Source organism: Chenopodium album, chromosome 16, assembly GCF_948465745.1.
Source record: "Chenopodium album chromosome 16, dcCheAlbu1.1, whole genome shotgun sequence".
NCBI classification, from domain to species: Eukaryota; Viridiplantae; Streptophyta; class Magnoliopsida; order Caryophyllales; family Amaranthaceae; genus Chenopodium; species Chenopodium album.
Window position 1 is genome coordinate 5028594 of NC_137849.1, and position 22839 is coordinate 5051432.

At 31.4% G+C, this 22839-nt stretch overlaps 3 protein-coding genes across 4 annotated transcripts; 1 reads left to right on the forward strand and 2 right to left on the reverse strand.

The window, feature by feature from the left end:
- Positions 1-4046: 4046 nt before the first annotated feature.
- LOC145586135 (UPF0481 protein At3g47200-like) lies at positions 4047-7673 on the forward strand. 2 transcript variants are annotated; one of them, XM_081642878.1, is made up of 3 exons: positions 4047-4085; positions 4179-4244; positions 6280-7673. In XM_081642878.1, exon 3 carries the CDS (start codon positions 6280-6282, stop codon positions 7588-7590), a length of 1311 nt encoding a protein of 436 aa, XP_081499004.1. In that variant the 5' UTR covers positions 4047-4085; positions 4179-4244; the 3' UTR covers positions 7591-7673. The 2 variants fall into 2 exon arrangements, with proteins under 2 accessions (XP_081499004.1, XP_081499003.1); XM_081642877.1 differs by having other exon boundaries at positions 4052-4085; positions 4179-7673.
- Positions 7674-8208: 535 nt separating this feature from the next.
- Positions 8209-9687, reverse strand: LOC145583782 (UPF0481 protein At3g47200-like). The gene has a single exon (XM_081640757.1). It carries the CDS (start codon positions 9685-9687, stop codon positions 8209-8211), a length of 1479 nt encoding a protein of 492 aa, XP_081496883.1.
- Positions 9688-20135: 10448 nt separating this feature from the next.
- On the reverse strand, positions 20136-21607 carry LOC145583783 (UPF0481 protein At3g47200-like). Its single transcript, XM_081640758.1, has 2 exons — positions 20685-21607; positions 20136-20523 (listed from the first exon to the last, which is right to left on the reverse strand). Exons 1-2 carry the CDS (start codon positions 21605-21607, stop codon positions 20136-20138), a joined length of 1311 nt encoding a protein of 436 aa, XP_081496884.1.
- Between the last annotated feature and the right edge of the window lie 1232 nt (positions 21608-22839).

The window sequence follows — 22839 nt, forward strand, 5'->3', positions numbered from 1 at the left end:
TTTCTGGTTCAAAACAGGGGTGAATGGATTAATTTCGGGTCAAATGACTTTTGATCGGGTTGATTTTAGATCGACTATTTTGGTTCTGTAAAGTTTGGTTCAATAATCGATGACATAAATTAAGTAATTATATTAGTTATGAAACTAATGACATTTTGATAGATGATAGCCAAATATATGGTCTAGTTATGTTTAAGTAAAAATAAAAAAAAAAGTTTTTAAAAATTAATAAAACAAACAATTACATAATCAAAGTAATTATGTTTAAGTAAAAGTAGGGAAGGTCAATAATAGGTTTGGTTTGATTATGTTAAATAAATAATAGGCTGGTTTGAATATATTTTTGGTTTGAAATCGAGACTGGTTACAATCATTTCGAGTTGAATCAAGTCGTGTCAAAACAGATTAGATTAAATTGGGAATTTGTCCGAGTAAATTTTGGGTCACGTTGAATTATTCAAATCGGGTTCAACAGATGTCGATTTCAGTTCAAGTTTAGTCAATTTAGTGTCAGGTTGTGTTCAAGTCAGGTCAAATCAGTGTTGGCTGAATCCGTGAATCGGATCGGCTTAATAAATCCAAATTTGATTTAAGTTAAGGTTGGTTACAGATTAAAATTAGATCTTAAACTTCTCATGTCAAATTAGGTTAGTTATGTTTCAAAACAATGGTTTTTTCAGAGTTGATTTTTACACCTCTAAAATCCTAAGCTAATTTGCTCGTCATTGTAACTTCATTGGTGGCATGCAGTAAACACAATATTCCAATTCAAGCTAAGGCAATCCATATTATTCTTTACTGGCCCCACCATTAACCTTGAACAATGTGGTACACGCTTCAAAACTTATTCCCTTACTCCATATGTCCGTATTCGATTATCCCATTATTCCCATACAGCAAAGTTCACCTTTTGAAGAAGCAAAGAAAACATAGTGTGCACCGGGTTGTAGGTAGAGTTAGGCTCTGTTTACTTTGCGTTATTTAAAATGAGCTAAAATCATTTTTACTAAATTATGATTATTTTTGCTGTACTCAAGTTAATGAATTTAAATTTTTATTATATTTCATCTTTAAATGTACCGATTTTTACTTTGAAATAATATTTTATTAAGAATAAAGTGAATTGTGTCTAATAAGGGAAAAAAAAACCCAAATAAGATAATATAATAGAATTTTTTGTTCAAAACTGCCTTTATTTGACAACTTTTTGTCCATAACTACCTTATAATTTTTTTTTTGTCCATAACTATATTCAAAAGATGTTCTCTTTGTTGACCACTACCTAAATTTTTTTTCAGACATTGACCTAATTTTTCAGGTCACTTAAAGTCATGTGCAGGGCACATGTTTTTATTTTTTTTTATGATTTTGTTTAATTTTCTTCCATTTTTTTCCCTTTTCTCTGTCTTCCACAAATTAGATACTCCATTTCTCAAATCTCAACTCATATCCCCCTAAAAACCCACACTACATCAATTAATTTTGTTTGCATTTATTTTTAAAAGTTAATCGCATGAAAACATCAATGCCTCCTAACACCCCAATTATTGTAACTCATTTTCAACAAAATGGTATTTCTCTCTCTTCAATTTAGGCCTTGTTTGATTCACCTTAATTTTGCTGAATTGAAATTATTTTTACTGGACTGAACTTATTTTTACTGAACTGAACTTAATTTTACTGAACTGAAATTATATTTACTGAACTGAAATTATTTTTATTGAACTTAAATTATTTTTACTGATTTTCTATTATAATTCTTCTTTAAGAAAACTGAATTTTACTGAACTGAACTTATTTTTACTGAACTGAAATTATTTTTACTAAACTGAAATTAATTTTACTGAACTGAACTTATTTTTACTGAACTGAAATTATTTTTACTTAATATTATTTTTTTAAGGTGAAAAGAACAGGGCCTTAGTGGGTTTCCTGATTTTTTTTCTTCTTTTAATTTGGTGGGTTTTATTTTATTTTCTCTCTCTTAAATTTGGTGGGTTTTATTTGACATTTATAATTGATAATTGTTAGACGTTTATCTTTTAGCAGAATATTTAGTTCACTTGAATGATTTAAGTGACCGGAAAAATAAGGTCAATGTGTGAAAAAAAAAAAATTTAGGTTGTGGTCAACAAAGAAAACATTTTTTGAAGGTAGTTATGGACAAAAAAAAAATTATAAGGTAGTTATGGACAAAAAGTTGTTAAATAAAGGCAATTTTGGACAAAAAATTCTATATAATAATTTCAAAAGAACACCTTAAAAGGAATATAAGGCAAGGGATGAAGAGTGTAACAATAGAAAGACCTAATGCTCAATCTTCCCTTTATTGTGAATCATGTGTGGGGTACGAGAATTGATTCCCGCACCATTTGATTTGCTATCCGCACACCCCAATTCCCAATTGGAGAGAAGTGTCACAATTGTTTTGAGTAAAATCGGTGCACAAAAATGATAATTGGGGTGCAAATATCACTAGTCTTGGGAATTTCCATTTTATGATTTTATCTTCTAGTGCGTTGATGCCAGGCCATTTGTTATCGCACATAGTGATCAATTTATGGGCATCTCCTAAATGAACATGACAGGACATGTTCAATTTCTGCATGATTATTCGAATTTCTTGTGGTAATTTCACATTGGTATATATTCCCAAGTCTATCTGATTTATCCATCTTTTAGTGTTCTTATTAGAAACACAATCTTGAAAGAATATTAGATGGCTTAGACGTGACAATGAGAGGTAGTATGTTATTGAACTAAGTAAATAATTACAAAAACTATCTCAGTTTTAGTATTATATACCCACATTTCTCCAAAAAAAAAAAAAAAATTGAACATACAATTTGAACCACGTACATATAATTTAATTTGTACTACAATAAGTTACATAACAGTTTTGAGAGTTCTAATTACCTTTGTTTACCATTCTATTTAAAATAAAATTTCTACCCGTCTTGCATATGCTTCCTTGATGCCTTCCTTTTGGTATCGATCATACTCTAACAACAGCAACATAACTTTTGAACACTTGCCCAAACAAGTCCCCAAAATACAAGTCTCTCACTCGTAACCTTCATATAATTGTATACGATTATTCAACATCATATTCTCAATCATATATTTTGATGTTATAGTTCTTGTTATTATATATTTATATATACCCTCTTTAGGCATCCTTTTATCAAATTAAATAAAGTGGCAAATACAAGTTCATGCCCCAGATTTGCGAAATTCATTTATCTGATGGCGTGGAAAAGCGTGCCCCTTAGTTCAAGTATTTTGACACCTCACTACAACTAGCAATTGCTCTGTTAGACCCCTGCCCATAGCTTCAATTATTGTTGCATCAGTAGTTAGTTGGCCATCCATGGCAAATGACACATATGTACCCTTACAATATCACTTGAAAAGACTAAAATACCCCTAGATTAACGAAATCTGGGGAATGACTGGGTAGCCCTCTAAATAAATTACTCCGTCAACTCATTCAGATGCATGTATTTTTAGGATATATTCTCATACCCATCATCCAAATTAGAGGATGCAAATGTTATGATTTAATTTGTTAAACCAGACGAACGTTATATATAGGCTAGCATCTCATGTATGAGGAGATAGACCAATTTTCTATGATCTAGGCTATTTACAACATATTTAACAATATTGACTAGTTTAGTCTAAGGGATTTACAAAATTATTGTATATATCCAAAATATAAATTTTAGGATTTACAAAATTATTGTACTTTTCGTGCAATTCAATGAAAAAAGGAACAACAAATAAGACTTTTTCAGCTTGCCGAGTATCAGACTATCAGGAGAGCCTACGGGCTTAGGAGAGGTTCGACCCGCTTGTTTCATTCAAAATATAGCTTCAAATACCTCAAGGTATCTTTACTTGTCTTACAATAAAGTAATAAAAGCCCACCTTATTCAAAATTTATGAAAAACAAAGTATATTATTGCGTCAGCATTTAACGGCGTTACTGACGTCACTCCAGAATGTTTTGAAGCCTATAAATAAAGATTTCTGTTGCTCACTACTTCCTCACTCACAACTGTGTAGTGTGAATAAGCAACAAGGTAAATTGAATTATTTATTTTGTTAATATTTCTTAAAACTTTTGAATCTTTGCTCTCCAATCATCATTTCTCTAATTTTGAATATTGTTGTAGCATTCAAGAAGGAATCCAAATCCGAAAGCCTGCTTCAAGTAGTAATCTGAATTTCCAATTATTGAGGTACTGTTTGAAAAGAATCCATATTTTAATATGGGATAAAATGTTTCCATGTCTACAATAGTACAATTTAAGAACTTTCTCCATTTTATATACAGTAATATACTAATATATATGTACCACACTTTGACTTAAGGGTATTTTAAATTATTCTACGTTCACTAGTTTGAAGATTTCTAATGAAGGAAAATTAAAGCCACATGGAGTACTACAAAAGATTTTGTTTGAATTGTTTTGATTGATTCATTCACAATTTTAAATTTTTATTCCTTTATGGATAATTGAAGATAATGGTAATTGAAATAATGAATTTTATCATTTAATAAAATGTATTGAAAATAATAATGTAGCAAGTAAATGAAAATCCAAGGAAGTAATAATTTTTGTGAATTTGTGAACCTAAGGACAAACAATAATGACATTATTCTTTTACAAAAGTGAAAAAAAGGTGATATGGACAACATAATAATGTACATGACTACATTTATCAAAATCGATTTCATATATTTTATTTAAAAACATTTATAGAAAAAAAAAACAATAGCTGTTAGGCTTGGATAAGGATGTTTTTACAACGGTCGTTTGAAATAGGACTATCATTTTTTTTTTCAAACTAACAACCATATTATTTTATTGATAACCAATATGATCGGTTCGTTTTTTCACATTATAAAATAGACATAGTTAGTCTCCTAATGTCTACCATGCAAATATAGTTTTTGAAAATTTTAATCCTACATAAGTAATTATTTTTCGAGAAATTATAAAATAATAATAAAATTTAGAAACTAAAAATTTGATAAATAAAAATGTTGTTAATACTATTTTATACCAAAAATAAAATAATTTAATTTATTATTTGGAAAAAATATGTCAATTATAAACCAATAAATATGAAAACATTATGGCACTCATATTTCAAACAACTATTATAAAATTTTCAGTTGGATAATGGGATCTTTTGCCAAAATAGCTACTTTAGCCAAAATATATACCAAAATGGCTATTTTTAAAATGTAACTCCCAAACTAGCTATAACATTTTATTTGAGGAAAAAACTAGCTATAACAGTTGACTAAATAATACATTACCATTTAATCATCATTTATAAATTTTGGAAATTTGTGTTTTACCAAATGATTTTTTTATTTATTTATTTTTTTAAAAAAAATTATTTTTAATTAAACCCACTAGCTACATACTCTTGCACGTAAGGGTGTTTGATGAAATACCCAAATGAAGTTCATTACATTGATAAGCTTCAAAGTCTGATATGATCTTCACCTATATTGGATAATTACAATATGCAAGCAAGTGATCTTTTGTACTAAATTAACAGAATAATATTTTTTTTAATAAGGTTTAATTATAGCATACTCTTTGAGTTTTTCTAAAAAAAAAAAAGCATGCTCTTTGAATTTGTTCATCATCTACAGTTACATAACCTACAAATACATATGCAAAAAATAGTTTTTTATTCAATCAAATTTGCAATTAAAAAATATAAACAATACAGTATACATAATTATAAATTATCTAGCTTTAATCAAAGATTAAAAAGAGGGTATTGGATCAATTGAAAACTTGTGACAAAGTGGGAACGTTAAACCTAATTCCAAATTTAATTGATAAATTATATTCAATACTCCGTAGTATTTTTTTTGTTTTGTTTTTTTTTTTTTTGTAAAAAAAAAATCAAATAAAATTCTTCTGCAAAACCAGTTCAAATGAAATGAGGAAAAAGAATAATGTTCCATATCTTTTGCATTATATAGTCAATATTATAGCTAGTTTGGGAATTAATATTTTAAAACAGCCATTTTGGTAAATATTTTTGGTAAAGTAGCTATTTTGGTAAAAGATCCTGGACAATGTTTGGGAGATTAATTACATGTTTATTTGGGATGATATTTTTTTTTTTAAAATTTTTTGTGTATCTTTGAGTATAAACAATAATTAATTAGTTTTATTGTCGTTGGAAGACTTTGATGATGTAGCGATTGTGAAATTATTCAATAATAACATTTTGTCAATGCAGATGGAAATCAACCATCAACAATTAGAAACATCAATAATACTTGATCCAGAGGAAAATTTAATACGACAAATGAAAGAATCATCGTCTTCTGTTTCTTCTGATACGTATTGCATCTATAAGGTTCCTGAATTTATTCGGAGAGGAAACGAAAAACATTACAAACCATCAGTTATATCAATTGGTCCTGTGTACTACAAAGATCCAGCTCTAGAAACCATGCAACACCTAAAATCGATATACTTGAAACAGTTCTTAGACCATTCTCAGAATGTTAATGAAAATCGCGGCTTAAAGAACTACATCGACTATGTTAAACGTTATGAAGGAAAAATCCGTGGCCAGTATCAAAAACAAATAAGTTTCCGAAATGATGGATTTGTCGAAATGGTTGTGCTCGATGCTGCATTCCTCGTTTACTTATTCGTTAACAATTGGAGTAAGAACAAGTGGCCTATACCAATAAATCAACCGGGACTAATGCCTTACATAAATAGAGATTTATACCTGCTTGAGAACCAACTTCCCTTTTTTGTTCTTCAGGATTTCTTTAACTTGTCATTTGGTAATGTTCATGAATCTTTTATTGATATTACTCTTGATTACCTACACAAATACACAAATTTTCCTGGAGATAAGGCTATTAGTCATTGTATGAATATAAACAATATCGATTCATCAGCCATTAACCATTTGTTGGATCTACGGAGAATTTGTTGTTGCTTACCTTCTAATCTACCGCCACGAAATCAATTAGACCTTCCCAAAGGCGGGAACATCTATCCAAACACTGCCAAGAGACTATTCGACGCCGGAGTTAAGTTTAATGTACAAGACAGTAACAGTCCATTGAACATCACATATGAGAAAGGGAACTTAATGATTCCCAAGTTAGTTATAGATGATTTCACCGAACCTTATTTGCGGAGCATCTTATTTTTCGAACAGTGTCATTATTCCCAAAATACCTGCATAATTGATTATATCATTTTCCTTGATGAGCTTATAGACACGGTAGAAGACGTGCAAGTACTGGATCGTAGTGGTATTATCCAGAATGATCTTGGGAGTGATGAAGACGCGATAAGATTCATCAACAAAATCACTGTAAATGTGAATTTAGGATGTGAATTTTATTACTCGGGTATTAGCAGTGATTTGAATGAATACGCTAAAACCCAGTGGAATCAATGGATGACTATTTTGAGGAGAAATTACTTAAATCATCCATGGGCAGTTATATCTGTGATCGCTGCAATCATACTTTTTATTCTTACTCTATTGCAAACTATTACTGGTTTCACCAAGAAGTAAGTGCATGTTTTATTTACCGTTTTTGCCATTTGATAAACAAATTTTGTTTATCAAATTGATTAAATAGACTTCCTCACTTTTTACTTTGGTCTTACAATAATGGATTTTATAGTCGTTGTAAGTCTTAAGCTCTAAAGTGTATTACTATACCACTACATGATTGATGAGTTTGTTAGTTATTGTACTTCTATTGTGATGATTTTGTTAATACAAAGTATTTCTTAATTAAAACTAGTCAATGCTTTAAGAGGAGTGATGAGCTTGATGGACTTGTTAAGAACTTTCACTAATGTTTATAAGAATTTGTGATGCGGGAAACATACAAAATCACCGAATAAAATGTTAAAAATATCAAATGAATACTGAAAGAAATGAAATATGACGTCAAATTACATAAACAATCTAAGTCATCTAAATTTAAAGTTGCATAACATAACAAAAATTGCATCTTGAAATATTGAAAAAAAAAAAAAGAAAATCTAATACATTATACTATGAATATCATCAAAATCTCTTATGGCAAGTGCTTATATATATCTAAATTACTAGTAATAGAGTAAGACAATACAAAGCTAACTATGTGCGTCGGCACTACGTAAGATACAACTAGCAATATATCTAGTTGTTAGTGTAACTTGCAATAGTTTGTAATAGAGTAAGAACAAAAAGTACAAATGCAGCGATCACAGATAAAATAACCCAAGGATGATTCAAGTAATTTCTCCTCAATATAGCCATCCATCGATGCCAGCGGGTTGAGGCGTAACCGATCACAGCACTGCACACACCAGAGTAATAATAATCGCATGACAGATTTAAATGTTTGCCAATATTGTTGAAAAGTTTTATAACATCTTCATCACTTCCTAGATAATTACTGAAAATTTTGTTTTTGAACAGTACTTGCACGTCTTCCACCGTGTCTATCAGTTCATCAAGGAAGAATATATAATCGATGAAGTAAGAATCCTCGGAATAATGACATTGCTCATAATATATCATGCTCCGAAAATAAGCTTCAGTATGATCATTTATTTCCAATTTCGCAATCTCTAACTTCCCTTTTGTAAATGTTATATCCAATGGATTTTCACTTTCACCCGCCACAAATATAACTCCGGCGTCTTTTAGTTGCTTAGCAGTGTATGCAAGATGGCAATTTCGACCATCAACAACTTCCCTCGTCTTCTTGACATAGCGTTGGCACAGTCGATTGTTACATAGCAGTAGCAACGATGAACGGATGCACGACAACATAGCCTTGTGTATATAAACTATGTATGACTTTGAATCAACCGTTTGATCTATTTTGGACTCGTTACGCAATGGTGTACTCAAAGAAAGACAACAAGACATCCTTTGGAGATCTAATAGATGTTTAATGTTCGACTCACTGACAATTTTCTTACCATCAAGTATACTCTTGATAGCCTTAACTCCGGGAATTCTAGTCATGCATATGTTTGCAAGGGTGACAATAATTATGGTATTAGCTCCACAAACATCACCAAATGCCTTGTAAAATATGCCCTTAACAACAAAAAAAGGGAGTTGATTCTCTAGTAGAAATAAATCTTTGCTTAAGTACGGCATTAGTCCTTGTAGCTTTTTCTCTATACAAGGGTTAGGAAACATACCACTTCTGCACATGAAATGATAAACCAAGAAGACAGCATCGAGCACAACCATTTCGATAAACTCATGGTTAGGGATACGGATTTGTTGCTGATATGAGCCGCGGATTTCTCCTTCCTTTTCACTTACAAAATTGATATAATGCTCCAAGCTTGGACAAGCATTGTTGGGATTGTTAAGAAAGTAATTCAAGTAAATCCACTTAACCTCTTGCATGGTTTCTAAATTCTTATCTTTATAGTAGATTGGACCAATTGACATGACCGAAGGCCGATAAAATGCTTTGTTTCCCTCCAAGATAAAGGCGGGAACCTTATAAATGCAACAGTTATCGGACACCTTATAAATGCAACAGTTATCAGAGATAACAAAAGGCAAGGATCCTAACTTGTTTTTCATTGAAGTTGCCACCTTATTATTCTTTTGATCTGGCTTTGTTAGAGTTTTGTTTTCCATCTGCATTAATGTGATTAATCATACAATGTAAGTATATGTCTTTTTTCCAAATTAAATAAAAATACTGCTATAGGTAGTCCTTAAGGTTACAAACAAACTTATCGATCTATTTGTGTTTTCTCTTACCTATTGCTATCTTCACCATATTTACACCTAAAAAAAAAAAAGGATGAAAAAGTGTAAATATGGTGCAAATAGAATATTTATACCTTTTCATAGTTATTTTATTTCTCTTTTTTTTTTAATTTATTATTATAACACCCACAAGCATTTTACTCATGCTTGCTAAAGCATCTTTGAAAATATATGCTCCCCATTCGTTTTTATTTGTTATATTTTGCATCATGAGAGATTCCATGGCAAATTAATGATATCTATTAATGACATATATTACTTTATTATGTTTCAAAAGTTCAAAACATTTTTGTCATGCGAGAACTTTAAATATATACACCATTAATAACTTTTTAATAAAGGTATAAAAAGTTAATATTATAATAATATATTATGACGAATTTAACAAGATCGCACATGACTAACAGACTAAGCTCTATTATACAGAATAAAGGAATAGCACATGACCCATCACTTAGTGCACTCATCATTTTCTAACTTATATAGAAGACTAATTAAAATCATGATTAGTTCATCTTATATGATGTGAATTTTTCTAACCTATTAGTGATGGAAGGGGTATGCATTAATATACTTTATAAGACTACTGAAGTAGATAGCAATTCTTAAACAGTATTACACTATTGCTAATAATTAATGTACTATATGTAAAGAGAGAAATCAAGATTTAATTAGCCAAATAAATGTTATAAAATGAAAGAGAAATAACAAACGTACCAGATAATATCAGGAGCTCAAGAGTTAGTTACACCACGGAGCAAACTAATACAAGTAAAGAGAAAGAGATAAAGTAGCAAGGTATGTAGGAGGAATCAATGAGATGAATTCTTCCTTCTTACTGTATTTAAAAGGACATGATTACAGCTTAATTAAATTTTTTATTAATATTTTTAAGTTATAGTACTTGTTTACATTAATGCGGCATAACTAGAGTGTGGACTTAATTACTTCGTATTATTTAAGTTCTATACACATTCAACTTATTGAGATCTATGTTCAATAGTAATACTCGGTAATATTTTTTTTTTTTTTTTTTTTATCCCTTAGAGTTGACTATAAGCATTTATTTTTTTATTTTTTTTGAGGAAAGACTATAAGCATTTGAATATTTGATTACCTTGTACATTTTCTAAATTGGTATCCTGTATGGCTGTATTTATTTCATCTCTTTAAAGTTTTTTTTTTTATTGTTATTTATTTTTTTAAAGAGGCTTGACTTAAATTACCATAAGATCAGTAAGTTTCATCTTAAAGCTCTTCTTGCTCGAATGATAAGAAAAGAAACAAAAACTTAACATGAAACAATTTTGTAACATAGATAATGATATTTATAAATTGGTAAAGGGTGAAATTTTACAACAATGGACTTCGTATATAATAGTGTTATAATGAAGAGGGAGATAGTGGGTTTTCATTTTTGGGTGAAATATAACTTTTATGTAGAAAAATATGTAACATATAACCACCTTTAACTGATTTTTTTTTGCAAGAAATCACCTTGTAATTTTTTTTTCAGTAACACACCTTAATCAATTTTGTTTGCAATGACACACCTTAATCAATTTTTTTTTTTTTTTTTTTGCAATGACACGCCTTTGGCCGAAAAAGAGGGTTTAACCAAATTTTCCGGAGTTGACCTGACCACGTACGAGGGACGTTACCTCTTAAAACTACTCTCCAACTATCCCAACCACCAAAACACTACCGAAACCTCATTACCCACCCACCTAAATCGCCTTACCTACCCCACCACCACCGAAACTACTCTCTCGATCTGGTGGCATCGGTTGGAAAGTGATTTTAAGAGTCACATGCCTCGCACGTTGTCGGGTCAACGCCAGAAAATAGGAACAAACCCTCTTTTCCTGCCAAAGGTGTGACATTACAAATAAATTTTTGATTAAGGTGTGTTATTGCAAAATAAAATTTATAAGGTGGTTTCTTGCAAAAAATCACTTATAAAAGGTAATTTTTGCGAAATTTCCAAATATTTTATGCATCCTTTTTTTTCAGAAAATATTTAGAATGTTTGATATGCATTAGTATAATTTTACATTAATTGCTGTAATCAGTAAATAATTAAGCATAATACTTGCATACATATTTTTTAATCATCATAATAGTCAACCCTTACTCGAGATTAGTAAAATCAAGATCCAATAGAAATTAAATCCACTTGTTTTTCAATGCTAGCATAGTAATGAAAGACTTAAATTAAACAATTGAGTCTTAGTTTATTATTACAATCGCAATTTCTTTCAGCTTGAATAGCGGATCACTGCCGCATTACATTATACTAGAATGTACCCGTGCAAAATGCACGGGATATATATTATATTAGAAAAATATTAAATATATAATATTTAAAATTTGGAAAGTTGATTTTGATGTTAACTTAGACCTTATTCTTTTGAGCTATTATTGTTTGTTGTGTACTTGTGGTTTGATTTGCTCTGCTGAAGCCTGCTTAGCTATGCCACTGAGTATTAGTAATACGCGAACACTCATTCTGGCTTGCTGACATTTCTCTTCTCGGTTGAAATCTGATGTTCTTTGCTCTACTTAAAAGAACATGGTCTTACTCTTACCGGTGGTCACGCAATGTGGCCAGCTATTATGGGATTTAGTTTGTCAAAGTTATAGAAGTTACTCGTTCAGTATTATAGGGGTTACTCGGTTAGTGACATAAGGGTTGTTCTATTCGGAGTCACTTTGTTATTTTGCAAGCAGTTATTCGGCGAGGCCAGTCACGCAAAAAGCGTGTTGTACATTTTTTTGTGTTAATGATTAGAGAAGGATGTTGTTTAGAGGGTTGTCCCTAAAAAGTGTATATAATTGAAGGGTTGGGGATTTTAAGTGTTATGGTTAATTGTTGATAAAGGAATTGTGTACCCGTGCTAATGCATGACATACATAATACTACGTTCAAATAAAGAAAAAAAACACACACACAAAGTGAAATCTTAGTATTAGTCCCTTGGAAAAATACCAAAAAAAGAAAGGGAAAAAAAAAAGTGCTATGTGTAGTTATTGTTTTTTTTGTAAAAAAAAAAGGTTTTGAAATAAATAAATAAAGTATGGGATAAGGGTGGGTAGTTATTAAAAAAAAAAAAAAAAAAAAAAGAAAAAAAGAAAAAAAAAACCTCAAATCAATGAGAGTTTAGCCTTGGAGATTTGAAGGCTTCACATTAAAAGTGACTCTCAAATTATATATTAGATTCAACAACTTCAAAAGTCTAAACAATGATATACCAAGTCTTGTTTATGATCAGTTAATCTCCAAAAGTCTAAACAAGAAGTACTCCGATATTTTTGTATTAAAAATCAAATATTTTGGTGCCTAATAATTATGTACGCGATTATAGTACAATTTTGTTGTTTGTGCCAAAAATGTGTGATTTTGTTGGTAGGAAAATGTGTTTGTTTGGTACTGTAAACCGCCTGTCACAGTTATGCGCCTCGCCTTACTCTTATCTCTATGGTTATTACTTATAAAGCTGTTGTTTTGTCCCTAGTCAAATATAGTAAAATTATTTGTTCCTAATTATTTGGAAAATTTGCAAATTGCAACTATTTAGGGTCGAAGTTTTGGGGACGAAGGGAGCAGTTTAAGTTGACATAAAAGCGGTTAAGGTCAAGAAATTAAATTAAAAAATTAATTAAAATACTATCAAATACATTACTCCTCTCAAGTAACAATAATAAATATGTAAGAGGTTAGCACAAATAACGCCGATCAAAGTGGAGAATAACTAGTATAAAAAAAAAAATAATTAAATTTGGAGTTCTAATTCTTCATCCACAACAATCAAACAAAAGAAAATCAAATTACATAAAATTATATACAAATACATGAACATGGCTAATCAATCATCAGTTTCAACCATTTTGATGTTGGCTTTCTTCTTGGCATTTCTAATACTCACTATATCTGGTATATCTTTGTTTTCCCCTTGATCATTTGCTTTGATTTCGTTGCGTACGCTAGCTATCTAACTTAATTGATGTTTCTACCATTGAATACGAGCTTGTTCGTATTATAATGATGTTTAATGGTGTATGTATGTATACAGCTCCTACACTCGCCTGCAGCGAAAAAGGAGGCTCTTGTGTATTTGACGACTGTTGTCCTGGCCTTCAGTGTTGGGAATTTTTTCCAGGTCCCGTTTGCGCCTAAGATTGTGTTGCAAAAATAATTGACAAGTACAACTTGACCATGATGACTGATCGAGCTACATGAATAAATAAAGAAGTTGATCTGTAAGTGTGCAGTGTGATCGATAGATCGATGTTTTTTTCGAATTTGGTGTATGTGTGATTGAAGTTATGCTAGGACTTGTGAGGGTGACCGAGTGATGTATGGATCAAATGCATGCTCTATCTTATTGAATTACTAGCATAAAATATAATTATGTACATATGTTCTGTAACTTTGCGTTGTATGTGATGCTTAGCAATAATAAATGCATGTACCTAGCTTGTGGAGCTTGTTTCAACCCATATAGAGCCTTACAAAATTGACATACATAAGAGGGTGCTCTCCGATCAACAAAACTCGGAGGTTGATGCATGTAATCTATTTCCTGCAAGTCACTATGAAGAAAAGCATTTTTGACATTAAATTGAGGAATCGACCATTTTTAGCCATAGCTAAGTTGAGAACCATATAAATAGTGACCAATTTAACTACCGAACTAAAAATCTCATCACAATTTGCACCAGCTTCTTGCGACCTAGCATTACAAACAAGACGAGCATTAAAGAATTAACAATATTCACCCCTGTAGCCCTAGGTACTAAACCCCCCAAGTCCCTGTTTTAATAAAAGCATCCTATTCATCATACATCATCGCATTCCAATTAGGGCCATAAAATTCAATTTTATGCCTTAGGGAACGGTGATTTATGAAAAGTAAAGGTCGTATTAGCATGGTGATATTAGGGTTTTGGTTTGTAAATGCCGTGTAGACTACGAGTAACACGTGGCAAAGGAGGGGTGGTTGTGTGGGCCGAATGGGCATTATACCCCTTAAGGGGCTGAGGGGGCAAATTATAATATGCACCATGGTGCACCTTAAACTATGTGCTCCACCAATAGATTAACGCCACATATTAATTTGCTAGCTGCAGTTTTCATCTTTCAAATTCTCAGCTTTCTTCCTCTACTATTTCGCATGTCCTTCCCCTTTTCAATTATTTCCTAATTTCTCAATTCCTTCTCTTCAATTCTCTTCTTTTTTAATTCTTTTCTCATTTTTAATCATCATACACAATTTCTCTATCCTCGATTTTCTCTCTCCTTAATTTTTCTCCATTGTTGATTCCTCTGTTTTTTATTAAATTTGTTCATCACTGCTATTCATCGCGATGGATTATTTAATTTATGTACTTGAGGTTCTCGACACTACAGATTAGATTTCTTATTGTATTTGATAATTATCGCTAATTAGGTTATTTTTGTTGTTGATGTTAGTTATTGATTTTTCATTTTGCTGTTGATTCTAATACTTTTTTTGAGTGATTGTTGATTTGAAGTGATTGTATAATTTTTAGGTTTAATTAGTTTTAATTTTATATGATTCAATTGATTAATTGATCAAACAATTGATTAATTTTAATTAAGCTGCTGAAATTTGCGATGAGATTTTTATTTCTCATTGTTTTTTATTAATTTGTGATGAATTTGATCATTTGTTGATTAAACTATTAAACAATTCTGTTAGAATATGTTTAATATGATTTTGAACATTCGCTTCATATTATCACTAATGCAGAATTTATGTGATTAATTAGTTGTCGTTTATCAATTATTGATTAATTTGAGATTTAATGTTAATTAAGCTGCTGAAAGTGTGTTGAATTTCATTTTTTATTTTAATTTTTTTTTGATGATTTTCATTTTCATTTATAATTTAATTGTTGAATTGATGATTTAATATGTATTATATGAATATAATTTGTTTATATCATTTTTTTAACATTTTGTTCATATAATTCGAGTGACGCACTTTTCATTTTATTTATTATCAAAATTGTTATTAGCAGTATCATATTATGAACACTGTTTCTATTTTATGAACATTTAGGTTACTTTAATGAACCTTTCTGATTTACATAATTCTCTAAGCATATATAATATATGCTTTTTAAAAAATAATTGTAAACATAATTATGAACATTTTCCTGTATTTGAACTTTGTTGTTTTATTTTTGAACTTCAGTTATGGTTATTATGAACTGTGTTTGTTTATTACAGGTATAAGATATGAAGTCATTTATAAGGATAGTCTGAAGGTTGAGCAGCATTTTGAGCAGTGTCTTTAGGTGCGGAAGTTTTTGAAGGGTACCGGTGTTCAGTGGTTTGTGGTTAGGGTTCAGAAGTTTTTGTAGGTGGTTCAAAGGTTTTTGTAAGGTGTTCAGTGGTTTATGGTTGGGGTCTAGAAGTTTTTGTAGGGGTTAAGAGGTTTCTGTAGGGTGTTCAATGGTTTGTGGTTGGGGTTCAGAATTTTTTGTTGGGTATACAATGGTTTGTGGTTGAGGTTCAAAAATTTTTGTAGGGTGTTCAGTGGTTTGGGGTTTGGGTTCAAAACTTTTTGTAGGGTTCAGAAGTTTTTGTAGGGTGTTCAGTGGTTTGTGGTTAGGGTTCAGAAGTTTTTGTAGGGGGTTTAAAGGTTTTTGTAGGGTGTTTCGTGGTTCGTGGTTGGGGTTGGGGTTCAGTGGTGTTTGTACGGTGTTATTAGTGGTTTGTGGTTGGAGTTCAAAAGTTTTTTTAGGGGGTTCAGAGGTTTTGGTAAGGTGTTCAGTTGTTTGTGGTTGGGGTTCAGAGGTTTTTTAAGGTGGTTATAATGTTTTTAAAGGGTGTTCAATGGTTTGTAATTATGGTTCAAAAGTTTTTGTAGGGGATTCAGAGGTTTTTGAGGTTGGTTTAGTGTTTCTGGTAGCCTATCATAAAATTCTAGGGGCTTATCAGAAGTTTATGGGGGCTTTTGTGTAGTTTTTGGTATCTTATCAGAAGTTTCTAGGGGATGTTCAGAAATTTCTTTTGAAGGTGTTCAGTAGTTGGTTTATAATTAAATATTAAACAACAAAAAAAGGAAATACATAATATCCAAATAAATTATTAATTCATACCAATATACTTGATAAAATTTATACGTAAATTATTACTTCATACAACACATATCTATGAACTAAAAAGACAACGTATATGAACATCAAACATGAATTGTATGAACACAAAAATGAAGGTAAGGGATATGGAACGGTTAGTATCAAATTTGCTAATTTTATTGCACAATCACCGAAATTGGTCAAAAAGCTCCTAAAAAAAACAAATCTCCAATTTTTTTTTTATTTTTTTTTAACAAAATATAAGAAATTTTATATTAAAGTGGATAGAGAAAGTTGAGTTTTCCCCATTGCTAAAAATTTTAGAGCTTCTAGTAATTTAGAGGGAAACAAAAAATAATCTTAAAAAAAAAAAAAAGGAGAGAGAAAAATTGAAAAGGGTTGTTGAAAATTTAAGACTTGTTTGGCATCAGTTTTGGTTTTCAGTTTTCTGTTTTTTTTAAAACCAAAAACCAAAAACAGGAAACAAGAAAAAGGTGTTTTCACTTTTCTAATTGTCAGTTTTCAAAATTATCATTATTTTGATAAGTTTATATAATTTTTGATTCATTATGGGACACATATCATATACTTTTAGAAAATAAAAAACAGAAAAACAGAAAACCACAGTAATGCCAAACGAACCCTTAAATTTAGGTTTTCAAATAATTTAGAGGTAGAAAATAAAATATCAAAATTCAATGGTCAAAACAAAAAAAAAAATGATTGGGCCTTTAGACTGTTGGGCGTGAATTTGCTGGGCTGGGCGGAGAATTGGGCCTGGTGCACCTATTTTTAGGTGCACCATGGTGCATGTAATACCAATTGGGCTAAGGGGGCGTGTAGGAGAATTATATGTGGGTAGTGGGCTGGTTGAGGAAAGTAGGCCCAAAAAAAGAATTGGAAGGTGAGGTGTAGGTGTAGGTGTAGGTGTATGAGGTGGCACGACAGGTGGGTTGTGTGGGGGAAGTCGGTCCAGTAAAAAAATTACATAAAATTATAACAAATAAATGTGCTTAAGATCAAGAAAATTAAAAAAATCTATACTAGTATTTAAAAACAAAAACCATCAACCCTATAATGCCACATGTACATTTCATGTTTTTTTTTCTCCAATGCCACATGTCACCTTATTTAATCTTTTTTTTTTAATATCTTTTCTCATATGAAAAAAAAAACTTTAATTCAATACATATATGAATGATTGAATGTTGTTTGGTTCACTTTCCTCCAGTTTAATTTCTACTACAATTACATTCAATTTTCACCTCTTCTTCTCCTCTATAAACTATTCATTTGCCAATATAAATATATTAAAAAATAATTATTTATATATTATACCTATAAATAAACCGTGCGTTGCACGGGCCAGAAGGCTAGTTAATATTAATATACTATTTAATTCACGTAGCAAGAGGGTAGCACAAATAACGCCAATTAAAGTGGAGAATAATTATTTCTTACAAAAAAAGAAAAGAAAAGTGGAGAATAATTAGAATAAATAAAAGACATTTAGAGTTCCAATTCTTCATCCACAATAATCAAACAAAAGAAAATCACATAAATTATACAGTATACATATAACTGATCATGGCGAATCAATCAGTTTCTACCATTTTGATGTTGGCTCTCTTCTTGGTATTTCTAATGCACACACTAGCTGGTATATCTTTGTTTTCCCCTTGATCTTTTACTTTGATTTCGTCGTGTACACTTGCTAACTATCTAGCTAAATTGATTTTGCTAACCATAATATTGACAAATTGACTACGAACTTGAGTTAAATTCTTATTATAATTAATGATGTATAATGGTGTACGTATGTCTGTATGTATACAGTTTCTGATACAGTAATTGGCTGCTTTGTAAACGGAGTCGATTGTGTTACGGATGACGACTGTTGTCGCCTTCATTGTCACCATTATAGTGATCAGCATTCCTTTTGCATTTAATTGACAAGTATAACTTTACCATCATGATTGATCGAGCTACATGAACAAGTAAAGAAGTCAATCGATCTATAAGTGGGCAGTGTGATCGATAGATCGATGTAGTTTATTTCGAATTTATTGTATGTGTGATTAAAGTTATGCTACGGACTTGTGAGGGTGAGTAATGTATGGATCAAATGCATGCTCTATCTTATTCAATTACTAGCATAACAATATAATTATGTACGTTGTTTTAAAAAAAATATATAATTATGTACGCATGTTATGTTTTGTCAAAAAAAAACATGTATGTATGTTATGTAACATTGTTTTAAATGATCGGATGCTAAGCAATAAATTCATGTTATGTTGAAATCCTTTGTAGCCTACTTATGAGTGTCCTACATTGGAGAAAAAGGAGAGATGATTTCACTTTATAAGGTAGAGGAGTACCTCCTACTATTGCCAATTGGTTTTCGTATGGAAGCTCCAAAGCCTTGTTTGTAAACCAAACTCTCCTCCTTCTTATTCGGGTTGCCCAGGCCCATTTCACATTGTTTCTAAATTTAACATGGTATCAGAGCCCAGGTTGTGGGTCTCTTCTAAACTGGGTATTTAATCGCTACTGGATAAGGATTTACCTCGACAGGATGTCCAGCCCCTAAGAGGATTATTGATCTGACCTTATCCAGTTAGCTCTGAAGTTCTAAGGACACTCATAAGTGAGGGGGAGTGTTGAAACCCTTTGTAGCCCACTTATGAGTGTCCCACATTGGAGAAAGAGGCGAGATGATTTCACTTTATAAGGTAGAAGAGTACCTCCTACTATTGCCAATTGGTTTTAGTATGGAAGCTCCAAAGCCTTGTTTATGAACCAAACTCCCCTCCTCCTTATTCGGGTTGCCCAGACCCATTTCACATTGTTTCTAAATTTAACATGTTATATAATTTTAATTTTTTTTTTTTTCTTTTTGAGGGATCGGAACATGTCGTATACTTTCGTTTACTTCTTATGTTTGGTTAACCAATTTCAATTATTCGTTGAATATGATGCCGTAATGAATTTAGAAGATGAATTAAACTTGAATATGCTTAAGTTAGATAGGACAAAATGATGAATAAAATACGAGTATATATATATGATCAAAATTCATGAAATAATTTGTATCATGTTACATATTTTTACAAAGAGACCCAAAAAAAAAAAAAAAAAAAAAAAAATCATCTTAAAAAGTCTTTTATTCATGGCAAGAATCTCCAAGATACACCAAGTTTAGCTAGCTAAAGTTCAGTAAATCCAGCAACAAACTTTAATACAGTAAGAGTAAAAACAATGGATGCAACAATCACAGATAAAATCATCCATGGATGAGTACAGTAATCTCTCATAAAAATAGTCATCCATCGATGCCAACTAGTCGAAGCGTACTTGTTCAAATCACGGCAAGTATCGGAGTAATAATAGCTGGTTGTTAGATTTAAGTGTTTGCCAATGTTGGTAAAAAGTTTTTTAACATCTTCGTCACTTCCTAGATAATTATCGAAAATTTTGCTTTTAATCAGTACTTGCACGTCTTCCACTGTGTCTACCAATTCGTCGAGGAAGAAGATGTAATCAATGAAGTAAGAATCCTTGGAATAATGGCAGTGCTCAAAGTATATTAGGTTCCTGAATAAAGATTGCGTAACATCACTTATATCTAATTTTGAAATCTTTAGGTTCCCTTCGAAAATGTTATTTCGAGTGGGTTTTCACTTTCACTTGGCACAAATTTAACTCCATAGTCTTTTAGTTTCTTAGCAGTGTAACGAAGATGAATATTGTCATACTCGTCGTTTTCTCTCTTGGTAAAACATAGTGATGATAATGAACGAACCCAAGACATTGCCTCGTGTATGTATGAGACGGAATCATCAATTGTTTCATTTATGTTTTCAACTGTTTCATTTGTGTTTGGTTGGTTGCACAAGGGATCCGTTTGTGTTTGTTCGCGCAATGGTATATTCAAAGAAAGGTAACAAGACATCCTTTGGAGATCGACTAGATGTCTAATGTTTGATTCATCTGTAATTTTTTCGCCGTTGATAATACTCCCAATAACCTTGTCTCCGGGGATACCAAAGGTCTTGCGCATGTAATCAAGAGTGAAAAGAATGGGTCTAGGGTTTAAATAACCAAATGCCTTGTTACATATTTCCTTAAAAACAAAATAAGGGAGTTGGTTTTCTAGCAGAAATAAATCTTTCGCTAAGTATGGCATTAGTCCTTGTAGCTTATTCTCTATAGAAGGCTCATGAATTGAATATCTGTTCTCAAACGTAGGAATTTTGCACATGAAATAATAAACCAAGAATGTAGCATCGAGCACTATCATTTCAATAAACTCATTGCTAGAGATATCATTGAATTGATGTTGATAAGAGCCGCGAATTTCCCATTCCTTTTCCCTTACAAAATTGATGTAAGGCTCCAAGCTTGGATAAGCATTGTAGGGATTTTTAAGGAAGTAATCCAAGTAAATCCATTTAACCTCTTGCATGGTTTCTAATTTTTTAACTTTATGGTAGACAGGGCCAATTGACATGACCAAAGGTTGATAAAATTCTTCGTTTCCTTTCAAGATAAACTCAGGAACTTTATAAATGCAACAGATATCAGAGACAACACAAGGCAAGGATTCCAATTTGATTTTCATTGAAGTTGCCACCTCATTATTAATTTGATCTGGCTTTTTTGGAGGTTTGTTTTCCATCTGCGTTAATGTGATTAATCATACAATATAAGTAAATAGGAACTTCATTAAAGAGGAAAATTTACTTCAATTTCAATGTCCCACTTGTTAAAATTATTATATTCCAAACAATTATACTTAGGAATTAGTATATATTCAATGTGTTACAATAAGTAACATAAGCATGGATTAGAATATGTGAAAATACAAGTTAATCTGCCAGAAACGAATTTTTGTTATTCTGATGGTATTTTTGTAAATATATTGAAAAAGCAGGATCATTTATTCAGTATTTTTGGTAAGCTGTCCAATTACTGTTTATTTTTTGCTTTTACTGTTTGGTGAGGAAATTACACATGTACCCCTCAACTAGTAATGAAAAGACGCATATACCCCTCCATTAGTACTTGAAAAGACAATTATACCCCAAGATAAACAAATTTTTTTATCTGGGGATCGGAATTGACTGGGTATTGCTCTTAGAATATTCAATTCCACAATATACGTGCTCCACCCTATAAGGTTATATATCTATCATAAAATACCAATTGGTTGTTGGTGTAGTGGTGATTGGGACTACACTTGGTAGGGAGGACTCGTGTTCGATCCCCCGCAACAACAATCGGGAGGGGACTGGAACCTAACCACCCAAAACTGATCCCCGAATCCGGATTAACCCAAAGGGTGAACCGGGTGGAACACCAAAAAAAATATATCTATCATAAAATAGGTACGTAGTACGTAGTTAAGCCCAAAAGTCCAACACGCACGGTTTAATGTGGCTTAAAAACATGATGTGAATTTTTGGTATTAGGTTATGATTGGTGAGGGAACAAAGCAAGCAAGCACCGAAGAAGGAGATTCACCATAAGGAGACAGTCTGGTTAATGGGGAGGCCGGGTGGTCATGACCATCTATTGCTCGATGTGGACAACAATATTACGTTGTAGACAATAACACTACTAAAATTCGGTCAAATTGCGACCGTTTTTTTACGACCGTCATTAAAACGGTCGCAAAATATAATATTTGCGACCGTTTTTAAGGCGGTCGCAGATTTGCGACCGTTTTTAAGGCGGTCGCAGATTTGCGACCGTTTTTAGGCTATTTAACAGTCGCAAAGGTATTTAAAATTTTTTAAAAAAATAATATACATGTTAAAAATAATTCTAAATAAAAACAATTCTATTGCGACCGCCAAAAACGGTCGCAAATTGCGACCATTGCGACTGTCATAGAAACGGTCGCAATTT